Source organism: Montipora foliosa, chromosome 2 (genome assembly GCF_036669935.1).
Source record: "Montipora foliosa isolate CH-2021 chromosome 2, ASM3666993v2, whole genome shotgun sequence".
Taxonomy (NCBI): domain Eukaryota; kingdom Metazoa; phylum Cnidaria; class Anthozoa; order Scleractinia; family Acroporidae; genus Montipora; species Montipora foliosa.
In genome coordinates this window covers 55,644,531-55,663,255 of record NC_090870.1, presented here as the reverse complement: position 1 = coordinate 55,663,255, position 18,725 = coordinate 55,644,531, and the positions used below count along the sequence as shown (strand labels likewise).

General features: G+C 38.9%; 2 protein-coding genes across 2 annotated transcripts in view; both read right to left on the bottom strand.

Moving 5' to 3' along the window:
* Window positions 1-18,031, bottom strand: part of LOC137991840 (neuropilin-2-like) — a 62,079-nt gene extending 44,048 nt beyond the window's left edge. Inside the window, exons 1-2 of the mRNA XM_068836879.1 lie at window positions 17,900-18,031; window positions 14,324-14,628 (exon numbers count right to left, since the gene is read on the bottom strand). Coding sequence (XP_068692980.1) covers window positions 14,324-14,628; window positions 17,900-17,969 — 375 coding nt within the window. The 5' untranslated portion in view covers window positions 17,970-18,031. The remainder of the gene's footprint in view (window positions 1-14,323; window positions 14,629-17,899) is intronic.
* Window positions 11,160-11,999, bottom strand: LOC137987911 (uncharacterized). Its single transcript, XM_068833999.1, has one exon. It carries the CDS (start codon window positions 11,997-11,999, stop codon window positions 11,160-11,162), a length of 840 nt encoding a protein of 279 aa, XP_068690100.1.
* Window positions 18,032-18,725: the final 694 nt, after the last annotated feature.

The following is an 18,725-nucleotide window of genomic DNA, read 5'->3' as shown; positions in this document are numbered from 1 at the left end:
GCAGGGTAATATACAGATAAATACTGGGTATTTATATAGATATTGCTCTTGCATTTATAATTAGCAATTTATTCGATTCATCGGCCCCGCTCTTCGCTGCTACATTATCAAGCCCTCCCCGGACTTTCAGTTAGTTAAATATTCATGAAGTATGTAAGTTAAATAAAGGATGTTGAATAACAAAAGAAAATGTGTGATTGATGAAATAATAAAGATTGCACCCTTTTGGGGCCTGGGGCCCGTTCCTCGAAAGTCCCGGTAATTACCGGGACCGTTACCGGGAAACTTTATCGGGACCGAAAGAGTGTTTCTCGAAGCACCCGTAAACTTTCCCTGTACTTATCAGGGGGCCGTTTCTCGAAAGTCCCGAAACTTTACGGGCCATTCTCGGGTGTCACAATTCCCTTTGTTACTCAAGAACGGAGAGCATTTAATACGTCAAACTTCACAGTTATTTTTCTTTTTGTTACCTTGAAAACTTGTTAAAAGATCGGCTTTCCAAAACAAGCAGTTGGCAATTTCACAGATGGCTTTTCGGGCCCGAAAAGTTTTCGGGACTTTCGAGAAACGGGCCCCTGGGCCGATAAAATAACCGGGAGTTACCAGGCTCTTGCGTACACTGCGACGCTCGTCATGAACAGAAGGAGAATGACCTGGCACTATAGATCTGTGCGACAAACTTGATGTAAAGGTGGCGTTCGAAGCGATAACCTTCCATCGTTCCTTTTACACCTTCTAGCAGTGAAGGCGGCTTTTTAAACCTCAGTGGCGGGAGAAATTTTGCAAAGGATGTTTAGATGGCAGGATTTTTTTGTTTATTCACGCTTTTTGTAAGCAACCCTTTTAGTTTGCTGGGAAGCAACGCTCTTTTGGAGTAATAGAAGCTCAGAATTACCTACAATTTCACAGCTTCATTTCTCATTTCAAGTGAACGTATCGCAAATGCACTAAGTGTTAAAAACCCGATCAAGGTCCAGATTTCTTTGTTGGGAAGAGAGTGCAATCTGCAGAAAAATGTTACAACGAGGTTAAGCGAAATTTTCGATCTCGGAGGCTTCGATTCAATACAAGCAGTAGTCCGTTAGTTATTGTAGGATCCGGGTAACCGTTCTGTATTCGGACTCTGTTTGTTTTGATCGGCCTCGGGTGCTCAGGAACCCAATATGATCCAAAATACTGGTGTCATCAGCAAAAAGTAAAGGCTGAGTTAATTGGGAAGCATGGGGAAGATCGTTAAGATATAATGTAAAAAGTAGTGGACCTAAAATGGAACCTTGCAATTGAGGAACACCACATTTCATAGTCTGCTTAGAGGAACATGTAGAATTAAATTGAACAAATTGTTGGCGACAAGAAAAAAAGCTTTTAATCCAATCCAAGGCCAGGCCACGAATACCATAACGTTCCAACTTGCCAAATAGGATTTGACGGTCAATGGTATCAAATGCTTTAGAGAGATGTAGGAAAACCCTTGCAGTAGTCTCAAGTCGATCAATTGCAGATGAAATTTTGTTAATATGGTGAATAGATGCAAGAGAAGTTGAGTGGTTTTTCCGAAAACCAAATTAACAACAGTAGAGTATGTCATACTCGCATTTTTTAACAAACTCTATTAACCCATTGTACATAACTCTCTCAAAACATTTCGAAAATTTCGATAATAGAGAAATAGGTCAAATAGGTCTGTAATTCACAAAAAGACAAGGATCCTCACTTTTGTAAACAGGGATTACTTCAGCAATTTTCAGTTTGTCTGGGAAAATGCTTTTTGCAGCAACTGATTAATAATATTCGCTAAAGGTGACGAAATTAAGTGAAAAGAGCTTTTGATTACACGCATTGGAATATTGTCATAACCAGGGGCTTTCCCAGAAGCTGATGTTTTAGAAATGTTTTCAAGTTCTATTGTAGTAGTTAGCTTTTAAGTGATAGGATTGTTATTATTGTCGATGAAGAATGAACGAAAATTAGAATTAACTGGTGGTATAGCACTTGCAATCGATGATTGATTTACCTTCACATTTAAAAAATGAAGGCAATGAACGCTTGCTTGTTTGCTAATTTATCACTTCATTTAGCAATTTCCAAGTTAATTTAAGGACGTTCGCGCCCAAAACGTTCCCACGTACAGATTTTTTTTAAACTTGCCACGCAGAAAGGTAATGATCTACTTTTGCCAAAAAGGCAAAAGATCATGAGGTGCATTTTTAGAAGATTGCGTTACTTTAAGACGATCTTAGCTTACAACTGTCAGCAATAAAAAAAGCTACATGAGTGAAATTTAGATCAGGTAAACGTACTCAGTTCCACATAACTAATATAACCAAATTAACCTTTGCAACTGATGTCTTTTTCTGAGGTGAAATAGACCTTGAAAAACGATACATATTAGTCTAAGAAAGAAAACTTCGGTCGCACGAGAGCATAAAAGGCCAAATATTTGTAACTTCTCACGTACAGATTTTTTTTGTTTTTTGTTAAAATGGACAAAATCAAGAAAGGAAGTGATCTACGGAAAGAAAAATGGGGGTCACCGAGCATTCAAGAGAGTAAAATCGCTGCGAAGTTCTCAAAGCGATTGTCTATTCGCACTGTCACGCCATTGCGTGACATTACCGAGAAGACCTGAGTCCACAGCTATCCCATGATGCCACATACTTTCATGTTCCGTTCTTGTGGAAAATTTTTGCGCCTTTAGCATTATGTTTACCTGCGTGGTCCACGATGCATGACGTGTGCGTGACATGTGCGAAAAGATACGCAGTAGCAATGGGCGCGAACGTCCTTAAGGTCTTTTTTAGCATTGTCATACTTATTATCGTAGTGGGAGCGTTTGGCAATGCAAATTATGTGGTTCGGTTTATTTTTATACGTCTTATATTGTAGTTCACAAGACTTACCGGGTGATTTGATTAATTTTTTATAAAGGCTATTTTTCCGATTTATAGATTTCATTATGGCTGGGGTCAATCAAGGAGACCTAAACTTGTTCAATTGTTTGCCTTTGATGCATTTTATTGGAAAGGAGGAATCAACTTGCCTCGAGTTTTCATTTATCAATCTACTGTAGGATTCATTCAGGTCATCCGAGTTTAGCAGTTTCAACCAATCAGTGAGCGTAAGAGATTCATTGAATTTTTTTAAATTGTCTTCTTTAAATGAGCGCTTAAGAAGTTTCTTCTCACTTTTGTGTGGCAAAAGTTCACCATAAAAAAGAGCACAGATCGGAAATGACCCGATAAATCATTGAGAACAATACCGGTGAAGACATGTGTTGAGAGATATTGGTAAATATGTTGTCAATTAATGTTGCAGAATAGGAAGTCAGGCGAGTTGGATTCGATATGAGTGGTAAAAAAGCGTGTGAAAATAGACATTCCATAAAGTCCTGAGTGGGCACATGATGATTGTACTGAAGCAAGTCTAAATAACCCATCACAGCAACATTTGTGGTCACTTTCAAAATAATGGAGAGAATATCATCAAATTTAACTAAAAAAAAGTTATGTGATAATTGGGTGATCTACATATACAAACCTTCAAAATCAAATCACATATTACTTGTGAAACCCCTAATGTAATTTACATGATTCAGTGCACTAAATGTAATCTTCAGTACATCGGAGAGACCAAACGTCGTCTTAAAGACCGCTTTAATGAACATAGGCGACCTATTATAAGCCCCTTTTGTAGTTATACCCCCACTGCGGTTTCACGACACTTCCTGACCAGTGGTCACGCGGAGGATCACATGATCCTTATCCCGCTCGAACAACTACACACTAGTCGTGACTCCATCAGAAAGGCTCGTGAGGCATTCCTCATACACAGAGGAAAAACACTGGAGCCTGCAGGCCTTAACAGAAGAGATGAAATGTAATTTAGTTTAGCTACCTTTTAATTTTCTTTTGTTTTTTTCATCTTGTTATCATGTATTATTCTCTCTCCTCTTTTTTATGCATTTCCGTTTTTATAACACATCACGTAGCATTTTTATGTCATTTCCGGTAAATATAAAGATCTTGTTACTAGCATTTATCCATTCAATAAACCTGAAGAAGGCTGGTGTTGGCCAGCCGAAATATTGCAAGCAACAACGCCTATGTTCACGTTGTCTTGACCAACCTTTGCAGGATATTTTCTATATAGACAGAGCCGACGGTGATTTTTTTCCCTTGAGCTACGACTATTTCCACAAAAAGTGATCCAATTAATTATTTCAGGGTCGGAGAAATTACATTCCGGATGAAGTTTACAGTCAAGACCATTTTGTCAATAAATCCCGGACTCATACAAAACATGGACCCCAGGTCCATGTACCCCAGGTCCATGGACCCCTTCATGGACCCGGTCCATGGACTACCCCTGTGGACCACCCCTCATTTTGTAAAGTTACAAACAGAAAAATCTTTAGACGAAAGAGGGAAGTGATCCTCTCACTTATCTGCACAATTTTAGCAATTGTCTCTTATTAAGTCACCTGAAAAATTCAGGTGGCTCCAACGGGAATCGATCCCATGACCCTCTGTGATGCTGGTGCAATGCTCTACAAACTGAGCTTTGAAGCCACTCAGTTGGGAGCAGGTGAGTTTGTTGGGCTCATTTGTTCCGGTGAAGGACTCGATGAATGAAATTAACGTATATTTGAAAAGCGGGTTATAGACGAATCCCTTTGGAGCAACCAAATAGGTGGTATAAGTGTCTATAACAGGCAATTGCTTAAGGACGTTCGCGCCAATTGTTTCTGCGCATCCTTACTGCGCACGCAAATGCACACGCCACGTCATACACGAGCGCGTGCGCTAAGTAATAAAATGAGAAATGGTAGGGCAAAAGGCGTCTTGGACGTTCGGTGACCCCAATTTTTCTTTCCAGAAACAGATTTAATTTACAATTATCTCCACGTTGTCCAAAAATGAACAAAAAATCAATGTGGGAAGTTAAAAAAATTTCAAGATTTCTGCTCACGGGACATCAAATCCTGCCATCTTGCGGCTGCAAGGCGCGTGAAACTGTGGTCGCTAAATGCGAACTTGATCTTTAAGGAACCTCACCAGTTGACTAAATTCACTTAATAAGTCCACTTAAACAATATTTGGCAGAAAAGATTTCACTTCAAAGATTTAATTGCAATGTATTTTGGTTTACAGACACTGGCCTTATTGGCTAACGAAGCCCGATTTTGTCACATTTTGGGTGTTTTTCCGGGCATGTTCTCTCCAAAACGAAGTCGGTGACTCCCCATTTTTTTTACATTTCTGACATAACTAACTCATCATCTTACAGTGGTAAAAGTTTCAGAAAAAAATCAATGTTGAAAAATTTTCGCGCGAACGTCCTTAAACCAGTACATGTAGCCCTATATTCCTGTCACGGCCTTTTCACGGACCGTCATATATTTTTCGATTGAATTTCTCGCTACTGAGACTCCTGTAGGAGCCCGAAGACCAATCACAGGAAACTAACTTGATGTTATAGTGTCACCGAACCGGAATTGTCTAAAAATAGATCGTACATGGGCTCCTGGCCCTAGTTGCTCAAAAGGTGGATAATGCTGTCCACCGGATAAATCATTATCCACTGGATAGCGCAATTGGTTTCGCTATGACTTATCCACTGGATAGGGATTTATCTGGCTGATAGCGCTATCCATCTTTCGAACAACTGGGGCCTGGGGTCCTTTACTCGAGAGTCCCGAAACTTTACGGGCCATTTTCGGGTGACACAATTCCCTTTGTATCTCAAGAACGGAGAAGATCTAAGTCGTCAAACTTCACAGTCATTTTTCCTTTTTGTTACCTTTAAAACATGTCAAAAGATCGGCTTTCCAAAGTAAGCGGTTGGCAGTTTCACAAATCGCTTTTCGGGCCCGAAAAGTTATCGGGGCTTTCGAGAAACGGGTCCCTGGTCTGTAAAAATACCGTGGCATAGGTTTTAAGTATTAGAGTTGCTCATCCCTAGTCACGAGGTTCTGCTTAAATTGTCCAGGTACATGTAAATACGAGGATCACTTCTCTCTTTTGTCTAAAGATTTTCGGCTTACCACAGTCTTCTAAGGAAAAAGATCAAGATTTTGAAATCTGTGAAATGGAAGCAACATGATGTCTCTTCTGAAGTGTTAGTCACTGCAATTGATGTAAAATGTAGTTTTGCCTAACGAATAAACGCGAATCAGGGGAAAATGCTAAATATAGTGAACGTGCTCCTGGAGGGGGGACTGGAAACTATACATTTCAAAGGCCTTTTTCTCAGAACCTAGCCCTACGACCGGGGTTGAAATTTTGGGAATTAGTAAACAATATGAGGACAAAGCCGTCAACATTTTTTGAAAAAAGGTCTATCAGACAGTTTTTCAGTTATTATCAAAGTAGTCAAAAATCGACGTTTTTGCCATTTGTGAATCGAAAAACGTATCAGACAGATTTAACTATTTATTTCTGTACATGATTATTTTTTCTTGCTAAGGAAATCCTGAAATTTTAAGGTGGGGTCGTACTTGTCTAGTTTCCAGTTCCCCCTCCAGGAGCTTAGTCACTATATTTAGCATTTTCCCCTGATTTGCATTTATTTGTTAGATAAAATTACATTTTACATCAGTTGCAGTGACTAACACTTCAGAAGAGACATCCTGTTACTTTAATTTCACAGATTTCAAAATCTTGATCTTTTTCTTCGGAAAACGTATTGAATTTACAAAACGAGGGGATATGTCCAGATTTGACCTTAACTATATGCACAAGGATTTCAATAAGCGTCACGAAGTGTCCCCTTGCTCTTCTCGCCAACTTCAACATCACTCGTCTCTCAGAATACAGACAATTTACGTCACAAAGAGTCCCCCAAAAGCTTCTCTTTAAGTAAAGATTAACTGCTGCATTTACCCAAAGCTAAAAATAGCGTAACCTTTACCCTTACCTTATTGTTGAAAATAGATAGCAAATGCTTAGACTTAAAGATACACTTCGTGTTGGATGTCAAATTAGGCGTGCATCTGATGGGCCATTTCCGAGTTGCTGTTTGTCTCGGTTTCGAAGTGAGTCTTGGTGCTCAACTATTGTAAGGGAAATGAGTTTGATTTGCATAAGAATACGCAACTCATTTCCATTTGAATGGTTGTGCACCAGGACTCGCTTTAAAAATGAGGCATGCAGCAACTCGGAAATGGGCTATTAGAGTCAAACCTGGACATAAGACGAGGGGTGGTCCACAGGGATAGTTCATGGACCGGGTCCGTGAAGGGGTCCATGGACCGGGTCCACAGGGTTGGTCCATGTTTTGTATAAGTCCATAAGAACCGATTCCTCCACCTGATTTAGATATCCGATGGTTTGAAATAAAATTGTACCCAATAATATTTACTAACTCTGAAGTGACATCATTTAGCCAAGTTTCCGTGACACCAAATACGTAAGGTGGTGTTTGCATATTCATCAGAATCAATTTAAGTTTATCGAGACTTTTAAGCAAACTACGAGCATCAATGTGCATAATGGAGAATACATCCCCGTCAAGTTATTTGCAATACTACTTTGATTCAGTTAAGTTCTCCTTCAACGACATATTTACCACAAAGAAGACGAGATTCAAAATTTGAGTCGGGATCGAGATACCTGGAAAGCATATTCCCAACCTCAGGCCCGTCAATAGGATTAAATGATAATGATTCGAGACGATCTCCGTCATAATGTACAGGGCCATGGGACATTTCGTAAAATACTAAATTAAACAAGCTATCATCCAAGTGATTAACGGTGTAGCCACGAACTCGAGTATTTTTTCCGTGTAATTAGAGTTTATTTGTTTTCTCCTTTCTTGGTTTGTCCTACTATAGTTTTCTTAGTCTGTAATTAAGCCTCGCTTGTTTTTTGTCTACCTTTGTCACACTACCTCGTTAACACCCTTTAACGGGTGGTATTGTTCTTTGTGTCAGTTTCACTGGTATTGTTTAGTTTCGTATATAAGTTTGTTCATGTTGTATGAAAATCCGTTTATGTAATCCGGAGAGCCGCACAGATCTTTTAAGTGTCCCGTTTTTTCTGAATTCGTTTTCCTTTGGTTTTCTATTAATACCGCTCCTTGTAATCTCATGTATTTGCTCCGTTTTTCCCTTCAGTGAATCGTCAAGTAAAATAGTACGATATCAAAGTGTGCGCAGAGTCGTTAACAAACGGGAAGGACAGATAATAAATTCGAGTCACTAGACATTATAGAAACAAGAAAACATGTAAGCTAAACACGATAATAGAGGTTACTGAGCTCAAAGGAAGGCCTTGCCGTTCCGCAAAGTTCTCTAAATCGGCACGAGACTTCGGTTTGACGTAGATAAACGACACAATTCTTTGCCCAGCAAAATTTGTAGCCATTCCGATTTTGAAATTGTCGGTTTTGGGGAGTGAGATGGTCGAATAACCTCACGTCTTCAAAAGAGCAGTCGGCTGGAATACCAACAGAAGTTGCTGTGACTTTGCAAGCATCATTCCGATTGTTCATGACTTGTTCTCTGATAATCCTTCTTGTAAATTTGCAAACTATTGGTCTTGGACCAGGAATTGCACTTCGCTTGGGAACTCGATGGGCAATTCAATGCCATAGCATGACATTTCTATTCCAACTGCTTTGAAAAACGTTAGGCATAAAGCAGTGGAGAGACGGAGAATTTTATCAGAGAAATTGAAAAATTAGTCATTTAAGTTGATGATATCCCATAGCGGTACGTTGAGTGGAATTCGTTTTAGAACTGTTTCTCGAGGTAAACAGTTTTACATATAAAGGCCTGGGTCCATTAATTTTTCTTCGTAGTCTTAAGGTGGCTAAAACCAGTTTCAACACTTTCAAAGGACCTTGTCATTAGAAGGAATGACACTACAACACTTTGTCACGTAACAGCAATGTTATGGTATCATATCAAACACCAATTATTGCTGAAAAAGAATTCGGTCATTTTTGGGGCGTAAAAAGTTACCATGGTAACAGGAAAGCCTTGCAAAAGCACTTTATATTTTGGCTTTAGTTGCTCATATCTGCAAAACAAACTTGTTGACCCCATAGTTAATCGAGGGGACTGGTTATGAAACCTTAAAACCTTCAAAAGCAAGAACAATGTTGTTGCCATGCAACAATAATAAAGATATGTTTAAAATTTTAAAAAAAAATTAAAAGAATAATGTTTCTCAATCGATTGTGAACTAACAGTGACCCTGCCCAAGCTTTTGTTTTTGATTCGCACGGGTTTGCAAATTAGTTGCGTATAATTTAATCGAAGGATTTGATTGGTTATGTTCTCGAAAAAAAGGTGTTTTGAAACAAAGGAACTTGTCGAGTTTCATAACCACCTCCATGCATTAACTACGGTGACCCCATTTTTTAATTGCGCAAAAGTAATCAGTAGGCCAGGATGAAACTCTCTGCAAAGTTGAAAAAAGTTCTGTGGAGCGGATTCATACCTACCATAATTTTTCAGTAATTTAAGGTGGCTCTAAACCCGCTTCATAGAATTTTAATAATAATAATAATAATAATAATAATAATAATAATAATAACAATAATAATAATAATAATAATAATAATAACAATAATAATAATAATAATAATAATGATAATAATAATTTATTACTTATATTGCGCCTTTTCTATACAATATTCAAAAGCGCATCACAATAGTGTATAACTTAATAACTAAATTTACACCTGTAGACCAAGACCTAGGTAACTTTTTCCATAAAAGGGGAGCAACTATCTGAAATGCTCTGTCACCCATTGTTTTCTTTGTTTTCGCAATTGGTCTTTTAAGCAAGGGATCATTGTCATTACGTCTTAAGCTATAGCACGGAGGCTGTTGAATGCTAATTAGGTCTGAAAGGTACTTAGGCGCATGACCGTGCAAAATTTTATAAGTTATCAGAAGTATGTTATAATGTACTCTGGCGCGCATTGGTAAGCAATGAATTCTGCGAGCAGAGGTGTTATGTGACAGAACTTGGGCGCGCGATAAATAAGTCTTGCTCTTTTACTCATAACACGTTGCAGTTTCCTAGTTTGATACTCCGGAATTCCATATAAAAGGCTATTCCAGTAGTCCAATCTACTACTAATAAAAGCATGTACTAGTTTTTCAGTTGATTCTCTGGATAGATATTTTCTAATATGACGTATGTTGTGCAAGTAATAGAAAGCGCTGCTACATGTCTTTGTAATATGAGTTCCCATATCTAGATGCTTATCAAAGCATGTGCCTAGATTGCGTGCAGAGACTACAGAAGACACTTCAGCCTGTCCAACATTGATGCTTTGGATTGAAACTTTTGAGAGCTGCTGGCGAGTACCTATAATCAGGAACTCAGTCTTGTCATCATTGAGCATGATAAGCTGATCCTCTCTCATCCATGCTCGGACATCACAGATGCACTTCTGCATGGCAGATACGGCTTCAACTTCACTGAAAGTGTCAGATGGCTTAAATGACAAATACAACTGTGTGTCGTCCGCATATATGTGAACGGAGGGCAGATGGTGTTTTAATATCTGAAACAGCTTAATCACATAGATGGTAAAGAAAAGCGGGCCCAGGCATGACCCTTGGAAGACTCTACACATCAAATCAAATGGCTTTGAGAGAGTTCCGCTAATCGACAGCTTCTGCGACCTGCCCTCAAAGTAACTCTCAAAAAATTAAAGTACTTTCCCGCCCAACCCAACTGTTGACCTCAATCGACCTAGAAGGATTTCATGTTCCACAGTGTCAAATGCAGAGGTTAAGTCGAGAAGCACCAACAACGTAACTTGACCTTTATCCATTGCCATTAGAAGATCGTTCTTCACCTTAATTAGTGCGGTTTCAGTGCTATGATCTTGGCGGTAAGCAATTTGAAATTCTGGAAACAAACCGTTGACTCGCATGTGCTCCTGTAATTGTACAGCGACCGCATTCTCTGTAAGTTTGGACGTGAACTGTTCTTGTTTATCAATTGAAGACCAGATTTTTGAGCAGAGGATGTACTAATACCTTTTTCCATTCGTCAGCGAAGTAACCATGCTCTAATGATATGTTCAACATCCTAGTAATCACTGGAAGTAGCTCCTCAGAAAGGGTCCAGAGCACATGTCTTCATGGAAGCCACAGCCATCTTCCTTACAGCCTCCTCAGAGAGAGATTGAAACTCTCACAGCGTGACAACGTCATCAGTACTCGATGAACCGCGAGGCGCACACTCAGTAGAAACAGCATGAGGGACGGCGTCACCGGCTAACTTTGATCTTATAGCAACTACTTTATGGATGAAGTATTCACCCATCTCATTTGCGAGAACAGAGGCGTTAGTATTTGGTGGAAGAGACTTGTCCTCTTGCAGATTTAATAGACTCTTACTAGCCCGGAACAGCTTTGATTGGTCCGAACTGTTCTCGTCAGTAAATTGCCTGTAATGAGTACACTTAGCTTCGTTCATCAGATGTACAACATAATTCCGCTTAACTTTGAATACTATAAGATCTGATGGTAGTCTAGTTTTCCTCCATCTTCTCTCGGCCTTCTTCCTGTCCCTTCGAGCCTGAATTATGTTATCAGTAAACAATGGGGGCCTGGGTCGAGTGATGACATGACGAGAACAAACCGGCGCGTGTTTGTCTAATAGCGATTTTAAAGTCGTGTTACAACAGTCGAGCAGCATGTTCAAATCATCAGGCGGATCTTGATGTAGCTGGGAGTTACAAATAGCTTCTCTCAACTTGGTTATGTCAATTGATTTGAGTTTCCTGTATTCAGCATGCTTAATTCTCGGCGCAGGCTTCATCACGCTTAGGTTACATATCACGGTAGCATGGTCAGAGAAATGTCTCTCCGGAAGGGGCTCACCATCCACAATACCATCGGCCTGCCGTGTGATAAGTAAGTTTAAGGTGTGGCCATGTATGTGAGTGGGTCGTTTAACACGCTGGACCAGACCCATTGAGTTCAACAGGTCCTTGAGCCGGATGGTGTCACCATCCGACGGAACGTCCATTTGAATATTAAAGTCGCCACATATTAAGAGTAACTCATTACACATACCTAATGACTCGAGATAGTCCGAGAATACACGAAAGAAAACACTCTTAGTCACGGGATGATCCGCAGAGTATGTTGGTCTATACACGATGACAACTCGCAGACGAACAGTTCCGAACTCCACAAGCCATTCCGACACTTCAAACGAAGACTGATCGGCTGAAAACACTTTGTTTACATCAAGACTGTCCCGATATAATAGCGCAGTCCGGCCACCCCTACGAATAACTGGAATAGAGTGAGCTCGCTTAAATCGCAGAATCACGATCAATGACCCAGGACTCAGATCACATACCAGATCCACAAAAGCCGATGATTTGTTCCTTAATGATCTTGCATTCAAACTACATAACTGAAACGCCCTGCTGTCCAGGCTACCAAAGATGGCATTACGCTCAACAGTTATAAGTGTGTCACGTGCTGACTTCATGCATGGATGAGCGCGGCTCTCAATTCGCGATCAAACAATGGAGGTTATGTGAGCATTTCCTGTGGGGCCCGGATTAAGTTTAAGTACCAAATCACCAACGTCCAATACAATATGAAAAGTCGCCACTGAATTAGCATAGTAGGCACATGGTCTCCTTTGTCGCCTCAGTTTAATGTTCAGTCGTCCATTAAACGAAGATGAGTTGGCGCCCCGGTTGGCGCAAACAATGGAGAAAATGTTTGCATTCGAAGGCCGTGAACACAAATGCTCTATACCGAATAAAATCCAAGTTTGCACTGAATAGCCAGGTCGAAGATGTTGGAAGCCAGAAATCTCTTGAAAATTGCCATATCTCATACCCAAATACATTTCCTTCACTTGACGGCGGCTTTAGACATCCGCTCGAAGAGTTCTTCGAACAAATAAGAGCCCCAGTTAGGAATAAAATGACTGAAATCACCATAGTTAATAGAGGGGAATGGTTATGAAACCCGACAACTTTCTTTGTTGTAGGTTTTTGTTCTCTTTTCTGGCCTTGACCGTGCACAAAACACAATAGTTGTTTACTCCGTACTGAGGAACTAACCAATAGAAACGTGTTGATTACGTAATTCATGCATAGTGTATGAGCGCAAAACAGAAGATTGTGCACGGTCATGGACTTTCCAACCTAAATCTTGGCATCTTTGTTTGCTCCTTTGATGTTTGCCGAGCTTCCTAACCATTCCCCTCTATTAACTATGAAATCATGGAGCTCATTTGTGAATGCAGAAAGTTTCATTCTGGCATGCTGATTACATTTCAGAAATAAAAAATGGGAGTCACTGAGTTCGTTTTTGCGGAGCATGAGTAGCTGTTGCCTCGGTAACTTTTTACGTCACAAAAATGACCGAATCTTTTTCAGCAATAATTGGTGCTTGATATGGTACCATAACATTGCTGTTAAGTGATAAAGTCTTGTAGAAGTATGAATTCTTCTAATAAGAACGTTTCTTTCAAGTGTTGAACCTGGTTTGAGCCACCTTAAGTGTAAAGTATGCCAATGAATAGCAAAGAAGGAATAAGAGTTATCACTTGATTGTGATATGAGAACATCAGGTCAAATATATTTCTTCTTTTTCTTACCACTTATGCGTCATAAAAAACTTGCATACTGTTAATATTATAATTGAGACCTATAACAAAACGACTAAACATACCTTCCAGTTTCACTGCGCAACAGACACGAGAGCAATATTCGGTTAGGATTACTTTGGACGTTTAGGCCGCACACCGTCTTAACATTACAAACATGAATATTGGAGAAAAGCCACATCTATTGGGCGCACATAAATTGACTAAACACATTTCAATCACAATACAGCAAGGAAAGTATATCCAATACACAAAGTAGCGGCATTGGCGGATGCAAAAACCAAAAACCCTGTGGGAAAAAATGGAAACGTATCCTCCCCGAACCATGGCGGCCATGTTGGTGTAAAAAACGTCTTTTGAAAATTTGTCTCTATTATTATTATTATTATTATTATGCAAAACGCGAGCGACATTTTACTTTTCTTTTGTGCACCAACATTGCCGTCTAATGACGTGAGTGCAAACTAAGAATTGTGTAACAGATAAATGATGACGCTTAAACTGTGTTCTACCTCAAAACCAATTACGCTGAAGAACAACAAAAGCAAAAAAGTAATTGCGCTTTCGTTATAATCTGCATGGCGTTATTCTGTGCAAGAAGTACTTTTAATTTAATATTCCATCTTGTACTGACATGATGTAATCATTGATTATAAACTAAATGTCCACCGGCTCAAACTTTTATGCCTTGGTATATCAACAACTTTGTAACCCACCTTAACAAGTCCATTTTCTTTGTAATCTGTCCATGTTTTATTGTCTGTAGATGACTGTAAGGTGTACTTCTTTACCCAGTTACCTCTATTTCGTCTCCCTTGAGTGGACACAGCACAGATTACATGAAGTGACTGTAGGTCAATCTGCAGATACTTGTTATTATCCTCAGGAAGTGCACACCATGATCCTACGTCATTCAATCTAACAAAACTGGCTCGAGTATTGTCGTAGGCGCTGGAGGCCGTTATCCTTTCATCTGGTATTAAACCGTTTTCCATTCCAAGATCCCAATCAATACAGTCTCCTACGTTTAAATAAACAACTGCAGTTTAGGTTACAATTGAAAACTCCCTGGCGGAAAACAAGACTCGTTTTATCTTTGTTCTTTTCCGAAATAAACTAACATTTAGAACCATTTTTTTTTTTTACTAATGCAGTAGATAAAGGGTAACAAACACTTAATGAGCTAAGCCGATTATTATTATTATTATTATTGTTATTATTATTATTATTATTATTATTATTATTATTATTGTTATCATCTTTAGTCTGGAATGCCATGCAATACCAGTAAAAAATTTTCGGCTGTCGGGTTCTTTTGAGACCTATTATTTTTATTGTGCTTTCTGCTTCCTATGTGGGCAGGTCTAGGAAATATTTTCCGACATGCCAATACAACTGTTTCTGCACTACTTGTCCCATTTGGCATTTGATAAAGATACCAGGGTGGGGCGAGATGCCTTAATTTTGGGTAAAATTCATTAACAAATAATCCTTTAATTTGCTGATAAAACCCCGAAGTCATGAGAAGCTAATTTTAATAGCGAATACTATAACGTCGATAATGCTATCTTCATTCTATTTCAGGCATGAAATTTATCGCAATTAAGTATTTTTTAAATCTGTTCTGTTACCGCTGTAGTCTGCTTTCGCTAATATAGTCAATGATTTCCAATATACTAGAACAGTTAGTGAAACTGAAAACTCCTACTCGTAGTCGCGATTTCGGAGTTTTATCAGCAAATAAAAAAAATAGTTGTTAATGAAGTTTCTCCAAACCTAATTTACTTCGGAATTTTTATTTGTAGGACAACCTAAAAGTCCTTTTTTTTTTCTTCTCCAAGCTGTGGGAAGATATCTGTCAAAGGGTCTCTTCAGGTTACTGTATATAGAGAGCCAAAATTTCAGAAATATTTAGAGGGAGAAAGTTAGGCGATTCTTGCCATTAGGATGCAAACAAGTTTCATTTTATAGTAAGCTTTTATATTAGAGCAAAAGAATTTCAACTGAGAATATACACACAGTGGTACTGACAACTTCTCCCGAGTGGCACAGTCGTTTTTGTCGTTGTATGTTATACAAAGGAACCTCACAGCTCTTACGAAGAGATGATGACCGAGTATTCTCAATACAATTTAGCGGTTTCGACTGTATAATAAATAAACAACAATGATAGCGTTATCATGTGCGTCAGTTCCCCTATAGATCATCATTTAGCTTATTGGACTAATAATAACTGTCACCACTAATTTGCGAAATGGCGAGGATCACGTTTTTACAAAAGCACCTAAAATATCATCATAATGAAGGGGCTGTGTTAAAGTGCTACTATGATCAAAAATTATTTCTTTTTTTCTTCAGATTTTGAAACTGTGACTGCTAACACTAGACTGGCAAAAAAATTTAAACTTTGATTTTTAACCAAAGGTTGTTAACTTTGAGTGTAAGTTTTGGACTTCACAGCCCTATGTAGGTGAGATATGTATGTAAAGAACCATGCAATACATCAAGAGAAATAAAATTAGCGCATAATGCAAAGCCAAGAGTGACTTAGCCTGTAAGTAGTGTCTGACTTTGTAGAATCACCCGATTCATCGCCTACAATGCCGCGACACATCCCGCGGCACTTTAATGTGATGTCCACGCGTAAATGCAAGGTAAATAATGATCCCAGATCTCTAATTTCGAAATTCTCGTCTTTAGGAACTGGTTTATGTGACAACTATTTGTACCCTTTGCGATGACGATGGATTACCCCTGATGAAGACACTCCACATGAGTGTCGAAAAATTGGCTCTTTGAATTATTTGTAACTTTCTGAGCTACATTCAAATTTCTTCAAACCAGAATAACATCAAACTATGTCTGAAAGTCTACATGAGTCTTCAAATTAATAACCTGATCAACAACAACACTAGAAATTTTGTACTTTAAACTTGTTTTATAATTACATGACCTAAATCACTCGGCGTAGGTCTGAAAACTATGAGGTTGGTTTTCTCAATATTAAGAGACCTAAACCAGTGCGAGACAGTTTCAAGTTCAATATTCAGTCAATTCTTCAATTAAGGCGCTTAGAACACAATGCTTAAAGAAGAAATTGGGGTCGTCAGCAACCCCACATTTTATTGAAGCAATTCCCCAAGAAAAATCATCAATATAGATAACGAAGTATAACGGACCAACTATCATCGAGCGTCCTTTGTCGCGATCGCACAGAATTCATTTGGACCAGTTGTTTTGCTTATTGCATGAGAAGTGGAATAACCCTCGCGGAAACCGAATGCCTACAAAACTATATTCGGTAGCTGCTATATATTTCAAAATACAATTATTAACAGCTCCTTCAAAGGATTTTGATCAGTAAAACTGGAAGCACTAGTGCTCAATAGAAATCAATATTGATGACAATGTATAAAGTCCAAAGATGCCCCCTGGTTTCTTGGGTTTAATAGTTTTAAGGTCATTTCGTTATTGTAAGTTGTGTAATACTGGTTTTGACATATTACGGTAGCACGAAAAAGGATACCATTAGCAAAAGGGATGTACAGTGGACAACGAAAAGCATGAAAACCAAATACAAGGCCAAATTTTCCCAAAGAATGTTCTACATGGAAGGAAAACCACTGAAATATTTTGCTCGGCAGCCAGATGTTGAGTCAATATCATATGGATGAATTTAAGGTTTCTTTGGCTTTTGCCAATAATCCAAAAAGAACATGCTAGCTTTGGTTGTTTGTCGCCGTTTTACTGAGAGGAAATTGTTGTTCAACTGAGATGTGTGTGATAGGTCAAGAGACATTTGAAACGGTTTTGTAGCATTATGTCAACCAAAAGAAAACTCCGCTGGAAAGCTATAATTGTGACTCAATTGGCTGCACAGTACAGCTCAGGACCTTACGGAAACTTTTGCTACGAGGAAGCTAATATTTTAAAGGATTTGCAGATGATCAGACCACTGATAGTTCTCCCTTTTAGAGATTTCAGTCCCGTTTTTGAGATTCCCTTTTTTAGACTCCCCACTCCCCCAGTTTCCCTCCCTCGATTTCCCTCTAACGCGTCCCTGTTTCTGACATCCGTTTTTATTTAACATTTTCTACTTCTCGTCTCAGATTTTCAAACTAGGATCTTTCATATTTTATCACACATTTTCTAACCCGCAAATCGGATTTTTCCTCACGCATTTTTGAATTCGCATGACACATCTCTCATATCGCATGTCCCCAACAAGCTTCCGTGCTTACAGTCTTCCATATTTTATCATGATGACTAACTTAATATGAAATCGGACTCACCCCAGACACAATGCAGCAAGGAGATGAAAAATACAACTTTACACCAATGAGTGTGGCGATAAAGCTCCATCGCAAGATTAAACCTTACGGAAAGACAAACTAGCTTCTTTTGGCTACCAGCTGCTCATGTCGTGTTAAAGAATATTAAGAAAGTTCTGAAATAATTTGCTGTCAATGTCAATTTCGGTTTTGTTTTCCACTGAAAGTGGATAGGACTCATGGTTAACATGGCAAACGGTTAAATAGTTGCTCACGTTTTATCCTAAACACTCAGCGCTGAAATATATTTGTAACTTATACATAAGTAACTTGGTGAATGTCACTCGGCCAACCGTTGTAATTAAGATATTTAGACAAAAAGCAAAAGAGAAATGTATAGTTTTAAGACTCTATCTTCAAACGCGGAGCCTGATGTAAACGATTCAACTATATGTCCGAATTTGAAATATCTGTTAATTTTTTGCTGATCATGACAGTTAGACAGACTAGAAGCGCTAAAAATGGAATTTAAAAAGTTTCGAAATGTAATGTCAATCAGTTTTGTTCTCCTACCACCTGCCCATCGTATAATCAGTCACTATATTGTTGAGTGAGGAAGTCTGAAACGTAGGTAGATCACAAAGCCACCTTCAACTCGTTATAGAGGGAAAACAATCAAATGGGAACATACTGAGATGAACAGTTATTCGCACAATGAAAGGAGAGCAAAAGAATATACACGCGGTGGTACTGATAACTTCTCCCAAGTGGCACAGTCGTTTTAGTTGAGCGAATGAATAACATGACAGTTGCGGCCTTTTTGTACAACAAGGAAACACAAAAACCC

Coding starts and splice junctions, on each gene's coding strand:
- LOC137987911 (XM_068833999.1), bottom strand. CDS start 11,999: ATGGACGTTCCGTCGGATGGTGACACCATCCGGCTCAAGGACCTGTTG.